This window comes from Hermetia illucens, chromosome 6 (assembly GCF_905115235.1).
Source record: "Hermetia illucens chromosome 6, iHerIll2.2.curated.20191125, whole genome shotgun sequence".
NCBI classification, from domain to species: domain Eukaryota; kingdom Metazoa; phylum Arthropoda; class Insecta; order Diptera; family Stratiomyidae; genus Hermetia; species Hermetia illucens.
The window spans coordinates 48692707-48717200 of NC_051854.1; the positions used below are offsets into that span (position 1 = coordinate 48692707).

Consider the following 24494-nt stretch of genomic DNA (forward strand, 5'->3'; position numbering starts at 1 on the left):
AACTCGACGCACTCTTTCCCGCAACGAATGGAGGTCTCAATGGAATGGAACATAATTTGTCGGATTTGCTTAAAAGAAGGCGACATGCACTCAATTTTCGACAGAGACGAGGATGGTTTACTGATCGCTGACAAAATTATGTCATGCTCGAACTTGGAGGTAAGGAAGTTAGATTTATGCAGGATCGAAAAACATTCCCGACTTCAAGAAGTATCTGGACTGACAGATGCATGTTTGACTTGATTGGCAGCACTACGGTGATATAGATTAGTGATGCCCCCTTGAAAGTTGTAGTTTCGTTCATCCTTGTTTCCGGTTCCCCCCTGCCGAATAATTGTTTACTTTTAGGGTATTTCTTACGAGTTAATACATATTTTCACATCATCCCATATAAATGGGGGCTTCATGATTTCAAAATAATAAACACTTGTTTTTCCTATTCGCTAGTGTTGATTTATATTTTGCAAAAGGCGATATTTCGGGAACCAATTGTTCCCTTCATCAGTGCTAACAAGTCTGCTCATCAGTGGGTTTATTAACTAATTTTAATACTAAGTTTTCTAAATAAGGGTGAATAGCAATTGCCTAGATCTGAATTCAATCTAGTGTCTACCGGCTGTTTGCTTATGAATAAACTTTCGTGGGGGTCCAGCTGGTTAATTTTTCTTACCTGTTTTAACACTTTCAGATCGTTGGCGCTTATTTTATGGCTTCATTGCACCTTATGCTTAGCCACCATAGATTTTGTGGGCTTTCGGTAGTACTTGATAGCCAACTTTTCCTTCTTCGTATCAACATCTTCATTATTATCAACGGCGCAACAACCGGTATCCGGTCTAGGCCTGCCTTAAAAAGAAACTCCAGACATCCCGGTTTTGTGCCGGCGTCCACCAATTCGATATCCCTAAAAGCTGTCTGGCGTCCTGACCTACGTCATCGCTCCATCTTAGGCAGGGTCTGCCTCGTCTTCTTTTTTTACCATAGATATTGCCCTTTCCGGGCAGGATCATCCTCATCCATACGGATTAAGTGACCCGCTCACCGTAACGTTTGAGCCGGATTTTATCCACAATTTGACAGTCACGGTATCGCTCATAGATTTCGTCGTAGAAAGGCTAAGGAATCGTCCATACTCATATAGGGAGCCAAAAATTCTTCGGAAAATTCTTCCCTTGAACGCGGCCAAGAGTTCGCAATTTTTCTTGTTAAGAACCCAAGTCTCCGGGGAATACATGAGGACTGGCAAGATCATTGTCTTGTACAGTAAGAGCTTTGACCCTATGGTGAGACGTTTCGAGCGGAACAGTTTTTGTAAGCTGAAATAGGCTCTGTTGGCTGACAACAACCGTGCTGGGATTTCATCATCGTAGCTGTTATCGGTTGTGATTTTCGACCCTAGCTAGCAGAAATTATCAACGGTCTCAAAGTTGTATTCTCCTATTCTTCCCGTTTGACCAGTTGTTGCTGTTGGTTGGTTGGTTTTTGGTGCTGACGTTGCCTTCATTGGTGTGCAGCCCAAGATCTCGCACCAATCGCCGCACACTGGGACGAATCGTTATTTTAGCATGACAAAATTATTTGCTCATTGTTTATGAGAGCGATTTTGGTAAAACATAGAATTCAAGGGTAACAGAGTTTGCTAGTTACAAATTCGAGTAAAATTTCAAAATGGCGGATCCAATATGACATTTGAAGATACGAGATTTCATTCACATTAGTGGTTTTAACGATTCAATATACCCAATTTGACGTTAGATTTATTAAAAAATGTACACGGGAATTAACAGACAGCGGAAATATTAATAAAACAAAAAATTAAATAAAAATTTGTATTTCAAAAGGACTTATTCTTATCTATTAATATATTATGTATAGTAGAAATATAAGTACATTTTTTTAAAATTAGAGTTCTGCTTCTTCGTCTTCATTCGCACAGCAAATAGGAGTTCTTAGCATACTTATTACCACCTGGTTAAATTTGGTTTTATTCTTTTTGGGATTTTTTCGTTTACTTGTTACAATGGGGTCCGAAGATACAAGCATCCAATTAAATATATCAACATTTGTATTTATTCTTGATGTTTTCCTGGAATGGCATTGCCTTAAAATTTTGTATTCCTTATGGCCTGCTTCAATGACATCTTCAGATAACTGGCCTATTGACAAAGGTAAAGATTTTATAATATCAGCACCATGTAACAAGAGTTTGTGAACCGTGGCACTCATTTTATACCAGCCGTAAAGAGATATAGCCAGATGTGCCGTTTCAACGCAATATATTTTAAAAATATCTTCCTTGATGTAATGCCCGCATGAAATAACAGAAAGTATATTTGAAAATCGTATTATTAACTCCTTATCAACTCCGGTTATTTCAGATGACAGTGAAGGGTTCTCGAAAAATTTCCTTGCCGTGTTTCCATCATTGCTATTGCCTCCACCTTGCTTCGGCTGATCGACAACGAGGCCCAATTTATTATAGAACTCAGTAGCTATTTTAGTTGTTCTTTCCTTTACATTTGCTTTTGCATTTTCACCTCTTGCTTGCCACTGCTTTATTTCCAATTTATAAGCTATGTACAACAAATATTCATAGCACCTAATATGAGCATGTAGTACAGAGATACCAAATTTAAACGCGCTTTCATCACAGTCCCTATTTTGCAATTTTCCTAAATCATTTAAATCTTTTGCAGAAGCTTTACAAATCTTACACGCCTGCGAGTTTGTATTTTCAGTTAAAATATTAATCGTTTTTCCATCGAACATGGTACATATTTGTGTACATGTTTAATTTTTATTTCCTTAGCATCCATACGAATAATAGTAGGCTCCAATTGCAAAATTTGTTTTTCCACCTCTTTATATTCGTCTTTCACATTTTGAATATTTTCTTTTTTTTATTTTCAATGCAATTGGACGACAATATCTCGTCGATGATGGGGTTAAATTATTCCAAAATATTTGTTTTTTATTATTATTAGATTGACACATTTGCAATGGCACTATTGTACACAAAATAATGTTAGAATCGGCATATAATGAATTATCTGCAAAATTCTGTTTGCATATGTTATGTCCACCACTTCCATCTAAACCCCATTTGTAATAAATTTCGATGATATTAGAGTTCTCCGAAATATTCTGAAGAATTACTTCAGCCTGTACTTGTGTCAAACGTTCTGCTGTATGTGTAAGAAGATCTTGCAAGGGCACAAAAGCTTCTTTTTCAGAAACGGTAATGTTTGGAGGATAACACATCTTTTTTGCCTCTACTATTAAATGATACGAAGGGTAAATGTCAGCCCCTCTTTCCTTCGCTCCAACTCGCATGGTTATATAATCCTCCTTGGTTAGGCCAAGATCAACTACAAGACCTAAAGCCTCTTCAGGGCTGTATGCTCTTATAGAACCAGAGGATTGTGTATCGTGAGCAGTCTTCATTTTTTTTATTCGGTTGGGTGAAGATTGGATGGCTAATTTTACAACCTTAGCTACACCTCTCTTTCCAGATTTGACTAAGCTTGATTCTGTGGCCATGTACAATTTGTCTGTGCTTATGCTTGATGTTAATTCACTGATCTGCCTTTGCTTAGTACGTAGAGAACTTTCTTCAAAGTCCTTTTTTGGCCTTCCGGATAGCCGAAGCGGCTCTAATTCAAATATCTCTGGAAGTTTTAAATCTTCATCAAGCCATTTCATGTTGTTGTTCCGAAACCGCTCATACGTGTAATGAGAATTGCGCCATTTTATAAATAATTTTGCAACAAACGTTTTTACTATATTTTTCAGTTGCTTTGAGCAATTTTCTGAAAGTTCGTTTATGGCAAATTTTTCCGTTATGTAGCCAATCAATTGTTGATTACATTTGGCTGATGACATTTTGTTGAATTGGCTGTTTCTTAGCACTGTAAAAAGTTTCCCTTTCTTAATTCGAATTTCATTAGGAACAGGGTCAAGTCGACTACCTGAAAGAAATTTAGCGATTTTAAGAAAAGGGGGAAACGGGGGGACATGAGTATTACATGCCTTTATCAGCTATACGTTGTGCTACAAAACAAGCAAAAGTCAAAATTTCAATTTCTTTTAAACATTAAGTAGTAGTATTTTGTGATACGCATACTAAGTAATTACTTCGTACACAGTAATGATATTAATAACTGCAAATTAAAGTACCTACCTGACGATTCTAAATTCATGATACAAAACTTTAATTTTTCTTACTAACAAAAGTGTAACGACCGTATAGTAACTGTCAACAATTTGTTGTAACTCACCAGTATCAACGAATAGAAACAATTACTCAACTTTGCACGCATGGGATGAGCGCTGTGTCGCAGAAAAAAGGAAATTTTTTCTAGTTCACAATAAAGGGACTTATAGTGGCGCTTTTTTTTTAAATTTGGGAAAAATATTTAAAATCGATTTTCTCGTCGTAATATGGTCGTTTGTCCTTATGTGCGCCGCCTGCTCGATCTGGATGAAGGTAGACTGTACAACACGGGTTGTTCTTCCTATGATGTTGATATCGTCAGCATAGGCCAGTAGTTGGGTGGACTTAAAGAGGATCGTACCTCTTTCAATTACCTCAGCATCACGGATCACTTTCTCTAGGGGCAGGTTAAAGAGGACGCATGATAGGGCATTCCTTTGTCGTAAATCGTTGTTGATGTCGAATGGTCTCAAGAGTGATTTTTATCGCACATGGTCAGCCTAGTAAGTCTTGTCAATTTCGTCGGGATACCGAATTCTCTCATGGCCGTGTACAGTTTAATCTGGCTATACTTACATAGGCGACCTTGAAGTCGATGAAAAGACGGTGCAACTTTTGTCCATATTCCAAGAGTTTTTCCATCGCTTGCCGCAGAGAGAAAATCTGATCTGTTGCTGATTTGCCTGGAGTGAAGCCTCTTTGGTATGGGCCGATGATTTTCTGGGCATATGGGACTATCCGGCCTAGCAAGATAGCGGAGAATATATTATAGATGGTACTCAGCATCGTGATACCTCTATAATTGCTGCACTGTGTGATATCTCCCTTTTTATGTATGAGACAGATAATCCTTCGTTGCCAATTGTCAGGCATTGATTCGCTGTCCCATACCTTGAGCACAAGTTGATGAACCACTTGGTGCAACTGGTCGCCTCCATATTTAACCAATTCAGCTGTAATTCCATCGGTTCCTGGCGACTTATGATTTTTTAGCAGATGAATTGCACGGACTTTCTCCTAAACTTGGTGGTGGTAGTATTTGTCCGTCGTCTTCAGTTGGCGGGACCTTCAACTCGCCGATGTTCTAGTTGTTCAGTAGCTAATCAAAGTACTCAACCCATCGCTTCAATATGCTCATTTTGTCGGAAATCAGATTTCCTTCTTTTTCTCGGCAGGATGAGCATCGAGTTGTATAAGGCTTTATCCTGCTGACTTGTTGGTAAAACTTCTGCGCCTGGTGCGGTTGCTCCCTGTACTTTCCAGCTCAGTTTACAGACTTGTTGGTTCTGCCAGGCTTCCTTTTCGATTCTCCATTCGTCGGAGTTCGTGATATGTCTCTGCGCGTGCCCGCGTTCTCTGATAATGCAACATTACTCGGTATGCGGAATTCTTCCGTTCCGTTGCTAGCTTACATTCATCGTCAAACCAGCCGTTCCGACTCCTTTTGCGGCTGGGGGCAAGAATGTTTGTGGCCGTATTTATGATAACGTTCTTCAGGTGATTGTGAAGATCATTTGTTGATGCTTCATCTCCAGAATCTCTGTTGACTGCGGTTTTTGCTGCATCCATTTCCCTCTTATAGGTGCTGCGGAGCGCTGTGTTGTGGATGGCTTCAGTGTTAGCTCTCACCTGATTGTTAGAGGGGATTCTGGGTGGTGTTGTTATTCGAGCTCGGAGCACCATGCCAAGGAGATAGTGATCCGAGTCTATATTGGCCCCCCTATATGTTCTAACATTCATCAAGGCTGAGAGGTGGCGGCGTTCGATCAACACGTGGTCAATTTGGTTGAAAGTGGTCCCGTCTGGATAGGCGCACGTATGTTTGTGGATTGCTTTCCGCCCAAACCAGGTACTTCCAACAACCATTTTGTGTGACACTGCTAATTGAATAATCCGCAGTCCGCATGAGAAAATGCGCAAATCGTTATTCCTTTGTCGTTGCCGGGTTCGACGTTGTGTTGTAGGTCCAGTCCGAGGCTCCTGTTGTGGCTTCGTAACAAGTTGTTTTTCGTGTAGGGTTGTCAACTCTACCCAACCCCCAAGCTGGAGGACCAGTCGGTACAATTGGTCCCGTTTTTAGGCGCAGGAGACTCGCCTTCATCCTTCTCCGTCTGCAGCTTTTCGTTAAGAAATAGCCCCCAGCTGCCACCACGTGGAGGTAGAGATAGGGTTTGGTAGTAGAGCTGTCGGTGTTGGTTCAGCAGGCGTTTCCCAGGTTTTATGCTCCGTCGTGGATACCAATCCACGTTTCGCCCTGGGACCTATACTACCCTTTTACCAATTCATCAGTAAAAGTTCATTTACCCCCGAAACATGTTCATTCCATACGTAAACCTTTGTCAGTTATTGAATTCCCCATTTTTCGTCAAACTTTCTAAAAATCTTTTACTAAAAATTACAGATATCCCAAGGACAAAATCTACCAGAGCAGATATGTATGAACTGCCTTTCTGAACTGAAGACGGCTTATCATTTCCGAAGTAATTGTGAAAATTCCAATACCGTCTTGGAAGCATTCACCAAAGGCGATATTGTGAAAGACTTAGTGGTGTGTTCAGTAAAAGGCAAAGTGTATGAATACAAGCCTCCTGAAGGTCTAGATATAAAGCGCATTCGCAAAAGTGCAACACCTCCCCCTTCGGAAGCGTCAGAGAAAAAAGAAACATTTGAAGAACTCATGACAATATCGAAGCTTGAAATGGATGAGGAAGATATCATAACAGAAGAACTGGAAGAAACCGAAAATGAAAAGAATGTAAGGAGGTTGAGAATCATTTTCAACCACAGATTTAAAATGGTTTCCTATTTGCAGGGTAATTTAACACATTATGAAATATCCATATTAGGTGAGGAAACATCCTCAGAGAATCCAGTCATTGTAACAGTTCCAAAAAATACCGCCAGAAAAAACGGTAATTCGAAAAGAAACACCGCCAAGCAGGCACGAGCTAAAGGCGAGAAGCCATTATATATCTGCGAACTTTGTGGCAACATCTTTAAACATAATCACGCACTTGAAACACATATGCGTCGTCATAGAAAAGAAAAACCATTTTCCTGCGAGTATGTATCCTTTTCTGAAGGTACAGAGCTCCAAATAGCTGCTGTATTTAACGATTTCTTTTTTTTTCAGAATTTGCGGCCGCGGTTTCGTATTAAATGTTGAGCTCACATGCCATATGCGAACACATACTGGACAAAAGCCCTATGCATGCCGTTATTGTGACCGTCGCTTTTCCGACTTCGGTAGTAGGATAAAGCACGAAAGGTAAATTTTGATAATAAAGTAAAATCTCAGATTTCTTCTAAGGAAAACTATAGGGGAAAACCCATCAAGAAATGTTATTTTAGCTGCGATTACTTGATCTTTAAGCTTCCGCACTTCTTTGTATAGGCTAGCCTGCGCTAGATCTATTGCATACAAAATTGTATTAAACAACAACAACTAGTTGACGCGACAATCTACTGCTTCATAGAACTTTCGATGAAAACTATTAAGAAGGTAGAGCTTCTTTCTCCCTGAAAGCATTAGTTTTCTTGGTGTTTATCTTCATTCCAATTCCGTTTACTTCTTTTTCTCAATCCAAAGCTATTTTTCGAACTGTTTGATAAACGGTGACACAATCCATTGAAGAGCTCCAGGTCCTCCGGCTGAGACAGCATGAAGGATTGATAACGAGAAGAAAAATGTCCGTCTCGAGTGCCTTTTTTTAATATTTCAATGATCATCCGCTTGTCCGAATCCCTCAAGTGTTACAGACGACCTAAGTGGCACCTAACCGTAGTGCTATAGGCGTGCCACCAAACAAAACAGTGCGGGAGAAAGATGGCGTTCCTCTGGGAACCCAGCAGGCGCCTAAGAGGAGAGAAGGCGCACTAATAGTTCCGAAGAATGGAGCTAAAAGTACGGAAAGACGAAGTTCTGAATTCGCCCAGAGGGAATTGTTATCTCCAGCAAGGGCAATCTGTCGTACGCGCCAATATTAAAAAATGTGAAAGCTGACCCCGATCTAAAAGATCTAAGCGGAAATGTCACCAAAATCAGAAAGACCCAGAAAGGCGATCTCATGTTTGAGGTGAAAAAAGCTCGGGTAAAACTGATAGCTTTCGTAACCAAGCTAAGAAGTCACTTGGGTAGAATGTCATGGTACGGGCGCAAGAACATGAGATCTATATACAGTGCGAGAATCTCGACGAAGTAACATTCAGAGGAGAAATTTACACTGCATTGAAAGAGCAACTCCAGTTGGAGGGACCGAGTGAAGAATCCATTGTGAGCCTGAGAAAAGCCTATGGTAGTACTAAAACGGCGACATGCGATTACCCGTGGAGGCAGCACAGAAGCTATTAGTTCGGATAGGATGGTTTGTCTGCCTCTGAGAGAGCAAATTTCATTAATCGGTCCGATCGATGAAGAAGGTGTGGGAAGAAAGGCCATATTGCCAAGGAATAGAATAGGAACCTCAAATGCCGTTTGTGTGAAGAAAAAAAGGGACAAGATAACCCGCATATTGCCGGAAATAGTAAATGCACGGAATTCAGGAAGGCGGTTGACTGTAATGAAAAAATTAGGTTTATTCAAATAAACCTCAATCATTGCTGGGTCTCTTAGGATTTACTTGAGCAGAGTACCCACGAATCTGAAATGGAAGTTGCCATCGTAGGTGAACCATACAGGAGCCATCACATTGTCTGAGTTTGAGGATATGCTGGACAATGTTGTTCACGATGCAAGGGAACGTGGTCCGAAGGTGGTTGCTGGTGATTTTAATGCGTGGGCACTGGAATTGAAAGCTTTTCCCCAGTTAGATATTGTTCTGGTCAACGAAAGTAACGTAAGTACCTTTCAGAAAGGAGAGTCTACTTCGATTGTGGACCTGACCTTTTTTTAGCCCTGCACTGACGCGTTGTATGATCTGGCACGTTAGCGAGGACTACACCCCCAGTGACCAACAGGCGGTTATCTTCGAAGCAAGGAAACAGCCACACCGTAGGGAAATAACATGCCCAAAGCCGAGAGGAATATCAGGCTGGTCCGCAAAAGCACTGGATGAGCAGACCTTCATGGAAGTGTGGCTGGATCAACTCATTAAAGTTGGTGGCGTCACAGAAAAAGCTCTCCGTGTCTAAGGCATGTGACGCGTCCATGCCGAGAAGGTGCACATTCTCCAGCAGAAGACTCAACTACTGATGTAATAATTAACTGGCCGGCTTTCGAAATGCCTGCCACCGGTCCAGACGAACGACTCAGAGGGCGGTAGGTACGATCGATTAAGTGCAAAGAAAGCATGCATTTATATGCATGCTTCCTTATGGAAGCGCGCAAAAATCTCAAGCTGACCATTCAGAAGAGCAAAAGGGAATGTTTCAAGTAGCTCTGCTGAGGGAGATGTAAATCTGTGGACGAGCGTCTACAGAGTTGTGATGGGACGATTCAGAGGCCGGTTATCTTCGCAGATCACGTGTCCTTCTTTCTTGTTGAAAATTATCCAGCAGTTATTCCCCCTGCAATAGAGGGACGTAGACATCATTTCGAGAACTCTGGATGTGACGGCAATAACCACAGACGGGCTGTTGGAGCTCTGCAGCAGATTAGGTGGCAACAAAGCTTCGGGATTGGACAGAGTACCAAATAGAGCCTTTAAGCTCGCCGTGAAATTCAGGGTGAGCATCCAGGTGAGCTATCCTCCTATAGACCCATATGTCTTCTAGACACTATGCTGAAGTGGGTAATCTCTAATAGATTGCTCCCGGTCGTTGAGAGCCAAGGAGGTCTCTCAGATCGAGAGTATGGGTTCCGTAAAGCCAGATCAACCATTGATGCCATCAAATTGGTTACTAGTTTGGCCGAAAGTGCAATTAACGGAAAGGGTAGTACCAGCAAATGTTACGTGGTAGTAACTCTAGATGTGAAAAATGCATTCAATTCAGCCAATTGGAGGGTTATACAGAAGGCGACGGTTGGTGTTCATATTTCTCTCGCTGCCATTGTGGACAACTACTTGCGAGAACGGACGCTCTCGTGTAACACCGATAATGGACCCTGGGAGTACGTTGTCTCCGCGGGTGTCCTGCAGGGCTCCGTATTGGGCCCGCCACTGTAGAACACAATGTAAAATGATGTTCTTAATCTTCTGTTACGGTTACGTCGACGATATTGTGGTTGCAAAGCATCTCGAAGATGCTGTGTTGTATTCATGCGAAGCAATCAGTAGGTTTAAGTCTTGATTGGCTAGCGATGGAAGTCCATCTCTTCTTTATCGGAAGCGAAAAAAGTCGAAAGGGAAAGTTCTATAATTAGATGGCAACGGCGATGAGACCACTCAAATAGGGGTCGTTGGATACACAGGTTGATCCCTAACCTCAGGGAGTAGCTGGAGAGGAATCATGGGGAGATCAATTATAATCTCACCCAGTTTCTCATCGGCCGTAGTAGATATCGACAATACCCTCATCGGTTTAAATTGAACACCTCACCTGATTGTCCAAACTGGGATAGGGTCCCGTATTCTTCCAATGCCCGAGGTTCGAGGAAAAAAGAAGAAACTTTGAGGAAATTCTCGGTGAAATACTATCACCGGAAAATATTGTCCGGAGAATGGTAGTTTACCACGACGACTGGGATGCGGTCAACTCCATGATCGCAGCGATCCAGAGTAAACTGCGAAAAAATAAAAATATTACAAATATATGTATGTACAGAATTGAACTAAACCTAGGACAAACAGTTCAGAGTTCCAAAGCGAAGTTCTCCAGGGTTGCATTTTGTCACCGACATTCTTCTTCTTATCGGTGACAAGTTGCCTTGTCCGGAAGATGTGGAGAGGTTTAATGGGCAATGACATTTTTCCTCAAACACCTGGATTAGTTGATGACATCTGTTTGCTCTCTCACCTAGTCATGGACCTTGGCTCTCTCTCTCTCTTAAAAAAACCAAGGTCCTCAGTTTTACTGGCCATATAATGGGATTGGTTTTAGCTGCGCTTGAATAACAACGACTTGATGCTTAGAGCAGAGTTGTAACTCTGTCCAGATGCGGTGGTTAAGACCGGGTCAAGCACAACTAAATCGATTTAACTAACTCGTCTTCCTTTGCAGCGTAGACACTGGACTGGTTGGTCTTGTTTGACTTGCAAGCTATCCTCTTTCTTTGTTTTTTTGGAGAAGTTTGGAAAGTATCCTCCTTATGAGCAGCAATGGAACTGTTCTATAGCTCAGATGAAAAAAGAATTATCTTTTATCCACAAATTCTCGACCTTATATAAAATAGTTACGTGGCTAATTACTTACTTGGCTAGATTCACATTCCCAATGTAAAAACTATTGGATCAGTGTTATCATTTGCAAGCGCACGGGTCATTGTGCATTTCTGTAGTACATTTTGTTTTACAATTATCGATTATCATGACAGCACCCTCCCTATCTGCATTAATGGGCAGAGCATCGAAGGTGTTGATCAATTTGTATATCTAAAAAGCGTGGTTTCTGCCGACGATAGCTACGAACTTGATGTCGCCCCACACATTAATAGCGCTAGATCCACTCTCGCTGCGCTGTCTAAAATTTGGAAATACAGTTATCTCAACACCAATATCAAGTTGAGACTGTTCTGTGTTGCTATATGGGAGTAACACATGGAAAGTGACATCTATTGTCACTCAAAAGCTCCAAGCTTTCGTCAACACCTGTCAGCGTCGAATCATCGGAGTACTCTGCTCTGATGCTATTGCAAACGGGAAACGCCATTCATGAAACTCACTCTCCTAAGATGGTCGAGGTGTGGGTCGCCTTAAGAGCACTTGACGAAGAATGGTAGAGGAAGAGTGTAGGCATCTCGCGAAATTGTGGGAGAGCTGAAGCGCATTTCAGCGAACTACGAACAATAGCGCGTAGGTGTGGTTGACGCGTTATACCCTACTAAGGTATAAATGGCAATCATATATGTATAAATCCCAATGTAGGGCATAGATTGTCAAACATTCTTAGATACTATCGTTGTCAGTTTCTGACAATGTGTTTAGCTGCCTCTAAAACGTTCCCGAACAAATTCTTGCCTTTTCTCAATTTGTGATCTCGGCTCCATGATATTTGATATTGTTTCAGGTAAATGTACCGCGATGAGACGACGTAGGCATTAGTTGATGAAAGCTAGAGGGTTCCTATTAACAGTGGTGGCCACCTCTCATTTATTATTCCCATATAGCAGCACAGAGATTACATTAGTGCGAAACAACCTCAACTTTATGTTACTGTTCGGATTTTTGAGAAAGCAGCGAAGGTAGATGTAGCGCTGTTGATTGGCTCCTTAAAACTTGGCACTGGCTATTTATCTTCAGTCTGACGATGTTTGCCTCTTTATCCAAATCCTGAGCCATTTGACCAAGTTCCATGACTCGGTGAGTAGTAGACAAGATGCCATCAGCAAAGCTAAGCCGTTTGAAGAAAGTTGACATGATCTATGGGATCCTTCTACATTGTTCAGCTAAGGTTGTATGAAGAATGTCATCGAAAGAGAGAAGAAAAAATACCAACAATTCCGCTTTGGATTTCAAATTCCTCCGAGATTTTAGCTTGATGCACTACTTGACATTTTATACATTTATCCCTCCTTGTTAATCTAGCTTCCAACGGGCATGTTGATACCCCTTCAAATGCCGTACTCAAAACGGGCGCCCTGCTTTGGAGTTTGAACTATCATCCAATTCGCAATCTTTGTAACTAAGTAGAAGTGGCAGATTACTTTCTTTTATTTTCCTATAATTCTGCATCGGCTGTGAGAAACACAGATGAAATGCTTTTCCACCTCCTAAGCTGCTCATCATAATAGATGAGTGGTACATCTTTAACTTCCCTCACATTATAGGGTTACAATTAAGAGCCAGTGCTTCTTGATCAGATATATAGTTGTCATAAACCCCTATATGGGGCATAGCACATCAACCATACCCATGCATCATCGCTGCCAATAATATGCCATAACTACTCTCATTATTTTCTGAGCTGCACCCTTCCTAAACTATTCTGCAAACAGAAAGAGCACGGTGACCTTTCAGATTGAAAACATAAGTTTTATTGGTGTTTACCGTTATTGCAATTTTGTTTACTTCTTTTACCCAATCGAACTGTTTAATGAGAGATAACATTATCCTTTGAAGAGCTTCAGCTTCTTCGACTAAGGCAGTATAAAGGACTGATAACGAGAAGAGAAGATTTCGGTGACAAAATATCCGTCCCGAGTGCCCTTTTTCTGAATCTCGGATTTTCAAGATTTACGAATGAATGGAAGTAGCAAATCTCTAAAGACTAGAGGGGCAGAGTGGAATAGTTCCGCAGGAAAGTCATCATGCTCGGCGACTTCATTCTGTTTGGGCGGGTCAATAGCAAAGATAATTTCGCTTCTGTTTGTAGGAGTAGTGCATACCTGCACGTTACGACCATATAAAGGCTCACGACCACTTGCAAGTTCTTGATGTGAAATCTTTTCTGCTCGTACTTTTCACGGTAACGGAGCAGTAGTGACACAGAAGTGAAAATAAGTGACTATTACGTGCTGGTGTCTTTTAAAGCCATTGTCAGCATCTCTTTTATGTCCTTGCTATATTACATGTTTAGTAACCGCAGGCTTGACCACTCTTTTTTGTAGATTCGGCCTCCTTTTTGTCTGCCCTACCTAAATCATGTCGCAGTCTGAGCGCTTTTTTCTGTACTCTTTTTTATCCTTAACCGATTGCATCCGAATTCTCAGTAAGTATCGTCTACCGGTTGAGGTAACCCGGAATCCACATTTATGTAATTGCCTTTTGATGTTTTGTTTCAGCCCTCAATAAGTTAATGTTACCCATTGCCCTGATTTTGTGTTTCTCTCCTGGAGGAATGTGGAAAGTTGTCTTGAGGCCTGGCGTAGGTACTGAACAGGACAAGCTTTTGTTTTGTGTTCACTAAGACCATGCTTTCCCATGCTCAACCGAGGAGTTGCCAGGCCACCTTGGCATTTAGAAAACCCATCACGATCACAATATCACCTCTCCTAAATTCCATGCAATTCCTCAGAGAAAGTCCAATTCTCTTGTACATATACGCTGGTGCGCATTGCATAACTGTGATGCTTCCTAACGTGGATCGGAATCTCACGGACAGGAAGTTGGCACCAAATGATTGGAGCATGTTTTGCGGTAGCCGTCATCTATTAACTGCGATGCAATCAATCTTTATAATTGATTATGATCATCGCACTTTTTGTACTTTGGCACGATATCATAGCTCTATTGCGCCGTGCTTACAGTGATAAGCAGAGCTCCTCATCTTCATCCATTCGTCTCCACGTCTTCGTAGTGAGTCAACTCCGATAGCTTTACTCACGACAGAGGTAAACGCAGTTTTGATGGCGGCCCAAGTTCATCAATATTCTCGAGTGTTGTTCAAAGTTCGGTTTTCTTGCACAGTAAAAAAGTTCGCCACTGTCGAATGGCAGCCGGTTCGTCGAAGCAGAACGTGGCAGGTTTGAGTAATCGGTTCTCTACGCCTCCGATGCAGACGCGACGTGCAAGCGAAGGTAAACGGTTGTGAGATGATGTCTCTTTGGAACTGTGATGAATCTGGAGCTGGTGTTCGACACCTTTGCTCCCCTTTTCGCTGTGGACATTGTTGTCCATCTTTACTCTGGTTGGTTATCGTTCCTCTTTTTTTTTTTTGCCTTTTTTTTCAACAACGTTATAAAACTTATATCTTATACTAGTTATAAATTACTTACAATACTAATAATAATTATAATTTTATCTTAACTAACTTTAACTTAACTAATTGTATCTTAACTAACAATATTAACAATATTACTTTATAATACTAATTACCTTAAAATACTATACATTCTTACAATACTAATGCTCTTAAGCTAGGATAAGTTTCTTTTTTATGTTTTTCTGTTTTTAAAATATTTAGAGTTTTATTCTTGTGGGAATCAATTTTTTGAAATAATTTCAGGGCTTTATCTTTTATATACTTATCTATGGTTTCTAATCTTAGATCGCTATGTATATCTAGGTTTCTTATATAATGCGGGACATTGAAAATTTTTCTTACAGCTATATTCTGACATATTTGCAGTTGTTTTTTATATGTCTTACATGTTTGGTAAAAAATACTGCTCCCGTATAGCAGAGATGGGCGAATTAATTGTTTATAAATTAAAAGACGATTCTTAATGTTTAGTTTCTTAGATCTAATTAAAGGGTAAAGGGATTTCAGCGTACCTGTGCATGCATCTCTTTTCAACTTTATGTGTTTTCTCCAATTTGGTCTGCTGTCGAAGAAAGTCAGTCCTAAATATTTCGCGGTTGGTTTCCAATTGATGGGCTGATTTTCGATTTGGATTTTCCCCGGTTTCTGTTCTCTCTTTCTTGTGATGAAGATTGCCTGGGTCTTCTCCGGGTTTATTTTTATCTTCCACTTTTTGAAGTATTCCAACATTGTGTTGGTTGCCTTCTGAAGGTTGCTTGTGATGAGGCGTGCCTGTTTCGATGTGTGGAAGAGGCATGTGTCGTCCGCGAATAAGGAGATCCCTGTGAAGCGGTTAAATTGTCTTGGAATGTCCGCCGTGAATACTGTGTATAACAGCGGGGAAAGCGGCGATCCTTGGGGTACTCCTGCCTCTATTCTTTTTTCCGTCGATTGGTGCCCCTCCAGTGCCACCCTAAAACTTCGATCTGCAATAAAGGATTGGATCAGTCTTATCATGGAATTAGATATTTTAAATTTCTTTAGTTTGGCTACGAGCCCTGCGTGCCAGACTTTATCGAAAGCTTTCGATATATCGAACATTATTAGTCCGGTCGATTTCCGCTTGTTCAAACCACTGCGAATGTGCTGGACTACTCTGGCCAGTTGAAGCTCGCATGAATGATCTCGTTGGAATCCGTATTGTTCCTCTGGGGATGATGTTGAGCTCGTTGAGTTGATCCTGCAGTCTGCTCCGTATCACCCTTTCAGCAATTTTTCCAATTGTTGGAAGTAGGCTGATGGGTCTCCAGTTCTGTGGGAAGGTTGGGTTCTTTCCCGGCTTCGGCAGAAGGATGATGATGGATTTTTTCCATGCTTTTGGATATGTTCTGAGACGGAGTACTGCGTTTATTACTGCGGTGATTGATTCGGCGATGTTGTTCGGTGCATTCTTGATGCATTCGTTTGTAAGCATATCCCATCCTGGGGCTTTTTTGCTGCTTAGTCCATGGATGATGGTTTGGACTTCCGCCTGATCTGTTTGCAGTTCCCAGTCTTCTCTTTGTGTTGAGTCATCTTCTGTCTCTGTTTCTGACTCGTACTCTTCTTCAGATTCGTCATCCGATGCGGTGTTCTCCCTGAACTGTAGTTCGAGTGAGTCCGCGAACGCTTCGGCCTTTCCCTCTTTATAAAATTCAAGGCCATTGGGACCATGAATTGTAGGTATTTGCCTTCTCGACCCTCTTTTAAAATATTTGCTGAGCCGCCAGAAGTTGTTGCTTCCCGGCTCTAGATTTTGGAGGAAGTATTCCCACTGTTCGTTTCTGAATCGGTCAATGTCATCTCTGATAACGTTAGTGAGCCGATTCGCTTCTCTTTTCAGGTTGGGATCTCCTGTCATTCTTCCTCTTTTTCTGATTCGATTTCTCTCCCTTATTCTTTCTTTAATATTTCTTGGGAGCCGGAAATATTGTTGGTCGTTTACTTCTGTCTCCGTTGAGCTCTCTTGCTTGGCTGAAGTTAGTTGGGCGGTTAGGTTTTGAATCTCTATTTCTACCTGCTCCGAAGTTTCTAGTTTTGAGGTTGTGGTGTATTGTCTTAGAATATGGCGGTAGGTGTCCCAGTTGGTGGTTTTTATCATTTTCGGCGGATTTTCACTATATATGATGTATATTGAAAATAACACCGGTTAGTGGTCCGACGAGAGGTCGTCCAACACGTTGATTGTGATGTGGTTGCTGTAATTCTTTGTAATAGCCACATCGATTATGGTGCCGGTTGTGCTGCGTCCATAATGTGTTGGTTCCTCTGGTGCGTGAATAGTTGCTTCGTTTCCGTTTAGGAAAGCGAGCAGTCCTCTCCCCGCTTTGGTGTTTCGGGTTGCTCCCCAGTCTCGATGACGCGCATTCAGATCCCCGGCGAGAAAAGTCGGTCTGTCCCCGTTGAATAGCAGTTGAAGGTCCTCTGAAAAATTATCTGCTGATGGAGGACGGTAGGCTGATATGATTTTTATATCAGCTGGTCCTGTCCTTGCCTCGATGACTGTAGCTTCCATTCCAGTGATGAGTGGTGTTTCCAGGCGGTGATGCTCGATGTTTCTCTTAATGAGGACTGCGGTTCCTCCTCCACGGCCAGTAAGTCGGTCGTTTCTATATATGTCGTAGTTGGGTACTTTAAGTGGGTCTGTTGGTTTGAGGAACGTTTCCTGGATGAGTAGTATATCTACTTCTGCCTCGTAAAGGAATTCTTTCAATTCTCCCATTTTTCCTTTTACGGAATTTGCGTTCCATGTGATAATGTTAAGCTTAATGCTTACCATGGTGGATCTTAGTTGGGTTGCCTAGAGGGATCTGAGAGCTAAACAGGTTTTGGATCATTTTAGTCATCATTGACTCCATCATGTTTTGTATCTGTGCTTGCATGCTGCTCAGCACTTGATCCATTTGCACAGGCTTCGGGTTCGCTGAGGAAGAGGGAGTTTTCGGTGCTGTTGGAGTTTTTCCTGTCGGTTTATTGATTGGTTGTGATACCTGTGGAGAAGAATTCGATTTCGCCATCTGGGCGAAGGTTTTTTTAATGTTTTTAGGGTTTTTTGGACATCCGCCGTAGCTGGCTGGATGATCTCCTTTGCAGTTGGTGCAGGTTGCCTTCTGCTCCTGCTTCCTCTCGCATTTGGAAAAGTGATGCGATCCCTCGCATTTAACGCAACGTGCGTCAGCGAAACAGTTATTCGCAGAGTGTCCAAACTGCTGACAGTTACGGCACTGCGATTGGGAAGTCCTCGGTTTTTGGGACTCGATTTTCACGATCAGGTGGCAGATCGATTTTACATTGTATATGCCGGTTTCGTTTTTCGGCATTAACACCTTCAGTAGTCTGGAGGGCCCGTTCTTCATTTTTATGAAGAAGCACTCTATAGGATGGAAGCCCTGATCCTCAAGGTCTTCCTTCACATCTTCGGGCGCTATTCCCTCGAGCCCCCGGATTATAATGTTTATGTTCTTCTCTTCTGGGAGAAGATATGTGTGGAATTGAATTCCACTTTCTCTAAAGAATTTAGTGATCTTCCGGTGGTCGCTCGGTTGCTCTGGAGTTATTCTCACTCCCAGGTGAATCCTCCTCGCGTGAAGGATATTAATTTTCCTTTTCCGCAACTCTTTCTCAATGGCTGGCCATTTTGATGGCTGCCTTAAAATTACGGGTACCGTGCCCTTTTCGGCTTCTTTAGCCTTAGGACTTTCTTGTCCTGAAGGCTTTGGCTTTTCCGGTGATTTCACTACGGTATTTTTTTAAAAAAAAGTGGGCGGAAGAGTAGGCACTGGTTTCGGTGGCGGCAGAGGTGGAAAGTCTACATCTTCCTCCTCCTCGGTGGCGGTGTTGTCCGTGTTGTCGGTGGACATCTCCTCTTCCGATGACGAGTTGCTTTCCGAGTCCGACACTTGTGGACTCTCGATTCTCAAACGCTTGCCGTTTTCTTTTTTTTCCCTGTTCTGCAGGTCTATTGACTCCTGCAAGCTTTTAATGAGGGCTGTCAGACCCTCGTTCTGCTTCCGCTGCTCCTCTATCTCAATTTTCGCAGCGGCTAGCTGTTTATTAATTTCATCCAGACTGCGTTGCAGACTGGCGATTAGTTTTTCTTGGGATTGGTCCGATAGTAATCGGACCTCTGGGGCTTTCTGGGCCCTCGTCTCCATAACGATTTCTGCTGAAAATTCTTCAAAAAGCAAAAACTATTTTCTACTCACAAAAACTTAACACTATCCACGCTTATCACTAAAGGGTACCTAAAAGATAACCACTCCTGAAAAAAGAAAATAAATTTATAATTAGCAATTCTCAAAAACTTTTACCACTCTGCTGCTGTCCAAAGACGTCTGCTGCGTTCGGCTGATCTCTCAAGAATCATTGATGTCTCTTTCCAGGGTGAGCCCTTTTTGTTGTGTATTCAGAAGAAAACTCCTAAGTCTACTGCCGATTACCATGTGGTTAGGGGAAATCCAACCGGTATTATAGAACCAGGCTCTAGGCCTGAACAGTGTGCCGACAATGAAGAGGCGATGAAGGTAACATAGATCTATAAACTTTGCTTCGTTATTATTACGGTCATCAAGAGTTTGCCTTGCCATCACGTGCTCGAACAAGGGTGTTATCGGAGATTTGCCACGTTCTAAAATTAATCCCCATATCGTACGAAGAAATCTTACAATTGTTTACAGACGCATGAGTCCAATTCATGACTTGATGTGAACTTCAATCTGAATCGACTGGTCGACCTTGCTTTGTTTTGGTGACATTTGAAAATTTCGCTAGTTGAGTTGATTTATCGAGTCTTATTTCAAAGAACTCCTCAACTCCTCACACACAACTTGATCACCATAACTCACAAGATTTATGTTCGATCATAATGGGAACATTGAACCGCCAACATTGGAAGAAATAGAGACAGCGAACAAATGTCAGAAAATGTACAAGGCGCCGGACTTAGATGACGTCTCCGCTGAACTCACCAAATCAGAATCGACCCATGGGCCATGGAAGCTATCCATAATTTGGTTCTTTTTATGCGGAACCACGAACAGATCCTGCAAGCATGGAAAAGTTTGATATGCCCTATCCACAAAAAAGGACGCGCCTGATGAGAATCATATGAGCTAAACGAGAGGACGACCAATGCCGAATTAGATACAACCATGAATTGCACTAAGTTAATAAAAATTTGGAAGTTGCAAACGGGCTGGCCTTGCTTATATATACCTAAAAGGGTATTCGAAGTGGGGGCAGAAGGACGAAGACCGGTAGGAAAACTTCGAAAGCGCTGGGCAGGTTCTGACGACGAAGGCGGTGCATCACGCGCTCGGTTTTCAAAATTAGAGGACGCGATCGATGGACCGAGATGGCTGGACGAAGGATATCCTGAAGGCCAAGGCGCGAAATGAGCTATAGTACCTCAACGACGACGACACATTTCGTGATGGGCCGACATTCTGAGTGACGGTTTAAAAATCCTGCACCTTTTTAGGCATGAGCTTCCACGATTCTTTCCACGAGGCATAGGTAAAAGGAGAGGAGTAATCCTGCTAATACAATTCTATCCAACATGATACCGGCATTATAACTTAATAGCATACAATATAGCCTAGTTGACATGGCGAACTCGCATCATATCCAAGCATGTGAACGATTTGGGGCCAGCAGTGTCATTCTCCGAAAAGCTTGAACTTTTTAAAAAGTGAGAAATGAAATTTAACGGGCGGTTAACTCGATAACGAAGAAGGAACGACGATATGCTCATTTTCTCATGGAACGTGCGCTTCTCTAAAGCTACGCAACAGCTAGTTAATACCTTGTCCACATATAATTCACTGCAGGAAGTGCAATGAGCAAGCACTGGCATTTTGGAAAAGAGGTTCTTCAACATCTTTACGATTGTCATCCGAAACGCCAGGAGCTGGAAACACGTTTTATAGTTACCAAAAAATGAAGTCTGTTTATGCTGCTCTATGTTATAGCCTATGTTTCTGCAAATTTGTAATCCTAGGATGAACTTAAGGGGGGGAGGGGGCTTTGGAGTCTTCTTTTTCTTTTTCTTTAGTATTTGCCCTGTTCACAAGCGGGGTCGGCTCGTCGTGATCGGTTTCGCCATTTGGCTCTATCAAATGCCTGATCTGCATGCAAATCCCCATCCAACGTATCAAGTCACCGTTATTTTGCCCGACCTTGAATAGATATCGTTATGGACGGTATTTCGCAGCCTAGGCACCATATAGTGGCAACCTCCTGATTTTTTTTCAGATTTTTCGGTTGGGAGGTTTCTGAGAATGGGTCCGTGAAAGAAATGATGACTTTGGACCCTCCGCAATTCCCACTTTCCCGATAAATGTCAAAACTTTGGAAAGTACTAACCGAGACCTTTCATTTGATACCCTACATGAGTATATTTGGTGAAAAAAAGTTTACACCCCCTTGTGCATGGGAAAGACCATCCTTAAATTCGACCTAGAATTATGTAACTCACTGTATACGTGAGCGTTCACAGTTCCCACCTTTCTACCAAATTTGGTGTCAATTGCTATAACCGTTTTCGAAAAAATGCGTATGACAGACGAGCAGACCGTGTGAGGCGCTGTCGGATCTCCCATCAGGTGTGACCTCGGTTGGCGAATTGGGGCATACCTATTGATGTGTAAATGTGTTCATGTACTTTTCTTTTCTGACCGTACATGGACTAGTGTTTGCTCATCTCTGGTGCCTGAACAAAAATGGCTATGGGAAGGATACCCGGAAAATGAAATCAACGTGGAAAAAGAGAAAAGGAGGAAACGGTGCAGAGACTCGGAACCCCCGTACCGGCGGCTTTTGGGAGCAAGCAAGCTCCTGGTGGCCGATATCCCTCGACCGCAGGGTCTCGGTGGTAGATAACTTGACCACCATCTAATCACTGATGGCATCTAATGCTACAGGTGATGTAGAGTTGGAGAAAGAGGTGTTCAAGGGAAGCAAGACCTTGCCGAGAACAGCAATAACGAAGGCAAAAAATGATGGGTTGAAAGGAAATAGCCGCCCGACTAAGACGGTTTCGATATCCACCGCACTTGTCCAAAAGGGACGACCACAGGGTGTACTCCGAAACCAAGAAGTTGACCCATTCAGGAGAAGCTCCTCAATTCTTCGATCTCCACCAATGCCAAAGATGGCAAAATATAAAACGCAGGAAAGAAAGTTTAGAAGAAGTAATCCGGCCAAGACACATGGAGAACAGAGCCCTGATCCGGAGGAACTACCTTTCAACCAGCTTAGAGCAAAAATAATTGAGCTGTCCGAATTTATCAAGGGCAAGCACAACATGCAATAAGCTATTAAACACCTAGTGAGAGTCATTAGGGTCCTCTTTACTGCTATCGAATTCTGGAATCTGCGCATACTTTTCAAAAGCGGTAACGGGGAGCCTCTGAATTTTCGCTTCCTCCAACTCGAGCGAGGATTCCAACGATATAAGCTGGACATTCTCGGCTTAAGTGAAGTAGGATTCCAGAAAAATTATTCATAGTTGCTCCTGCAGTTACTGCAGATATGCTACATCCACTTGTCTTGGAAATGGGAGAATGACAGAGTGGAAAAAGGGGATGATCTAATTTTTGATTAGGAATAATTGATCCTGGCCCGCCATCTACTTAATGACGCGCACTAGATTAAGAACACAACCGATAACAGCTACGACGATGAAATCCATGCACGATTATTGGCTGCCAGCAGAGCCTATTTCTGCTTACAAAAACTGTTCCGCTCGAAATTCATCATAGGGTCAAAGCTCTTACTGTGCAAGGCAATGATCTTGCCAGTCCTCATGTATTCCTCGGAGAAATAGATTCTCAGTAAGAAAACATGCGAACTCTTGGCCGCGTTCGAAAAAAAAAATCCTCCGAAGAATTTTTGGTCCCCTACATGAGGACGATTCCGTAGCCTACGTAACGACAAAATCCATGAGCGTTATCATGGCCGTCTGGTGGTGGATAAAATCGGGCTCAATAGTCATTTAATCCGTAAGGGGATGATTCAACCCGGAAAGTCTATAAGGACAATATTTATGGTAGAAAAAGAGGACCAAAATCCCAGACAGCTTTTAAGGATATCTGTAATAGGTTGCAGGAGGAGGAAAGAGGTCCCGAGGAAAAACCTTCCTCCAACCTTCCATTCCAACAGTGACACCGAACCGTAGAGTTAGACCTGCCAGACTCGACTGGTGGAGCGGCAATATGGCGGCCGCCAAGCTATGCAATGCTCCATGAGTCAGTCGACCAGTGGTTTCGTGTTGGCGAAAATGAGTGGTGTATATGATAGTGTAGGAACTTTGTGCATAAGACGCGAATTCCTTAATGTCAGCCTCATCAGCGTTCATGCTTCTATGAAATAACATTGTATATAAATGATCTATCGATAACTTTTTTTCAGGAGTCATACGGGAGAGCGACCATACTCGTGCGGGACTTGTGGTAAAGCATTTGCATATTCCTATGGTTTGTCCAGTCATATGTTAACACACACAGGGGAAAAACCAGAGAAGTGAGTACATTCGAACAACGGACTCGGTGCAGTCTGATGCTACAAATAATTTATTAGAAAATCGGAAATATTTAAAATGTTCATATCTAAATTTCAGATGTGAAAAATGCGGCAAAAGATTTACAAAGAAGCATCACTTGACCAATCATTTGAAGACCCATTTGAAACAGGAACTCGCTCTGAAGAAAACACAACAGATGGCAGAGCAAGCTCAGCAAGTAGAAGATAGTCAAAATAATTTACTTACAATTCTACAATCTGATGTTAATATGGATCAATATGTTGAGGAGGTAACGATGATCGATGGCGAGGAGAATACTCAATTTGAAGAATTCGAAGGGAAACCTACGATTATTTTTTATCCCGATGTGCAGAATTTATAAGAGCTCGCAATGAGCGAATGTTGTACATACTTCTTCAGTGTAAATTGTCTTTTTTATAGAGAATTAAGTCTATTTGGTTTAATGAAAAGTTTTTGATCTAAAACTTTGAATCAATTAATTTGTCTTCGTAGTAGAACGGATGGTCTATTAAGCAAATTAATTCCATCAATTAATTTTAGTTTTTACAGAGAAAAACATTTACAGAGAACCACATTTTTATTGAATGAAAAAGACTTAAAGTAGAGTTACTTAACGTAGGAAAGAGTGAACCTTAACAGATAGCCTGAAAATAAAAACTTATTAATGGAGGAAATTTCAAAAAACCTCCAACACTTTGAGGATTCCGCTTGTTCGAGAAACAGATCATCGAACAGTTTTTGTTGTATAAATCAAAAGAATTAATCCACATCAAGAGATAAACTGAATGAAATACAAAATGTAAACAATTAAAATCTATTGCAACAATTCTTACCGGGCACTAGCAAAATTCAACAACAATTACCCAAGAAACGGATCATCAAACATTTTTCGCTCCACGGCAAAATGTTCATGATAGATACACGACACCCGCACAATGCCCCATACTCAAGTCAGTGACCTTCACCTTGCACCACAAAATGTGT

General features: G+C 41.9%; 1 protein-coding gene across 1 annotated transcript; it reads left to right on the forward strand.

Moving 5' to 3' along the window:
- Window positions 1-24234, forward strand: LOC119660313 (zinc finger protein 37-like). The gene is made up of 6 exons (XM_038068787.1): window positions 1-159; window positions 6615-6968; window positions 7026-7276; window positions 7347-7481; window positions 23378-23488; window positions 23586-24234. Exons 1-6 carry the CDS (start codon window positions 28-30, stop codon window positions 23869-23871), a joined length of 1269 nt encoding a protein of 422 aa, XP_037924715.1. The 5' UTR covers window positions 1-27; the 3' UTR covers window positions 23872-24234.
- The last annotated feature ends 260 nt before the right edge of the window (window positions 24235-24494 follow it).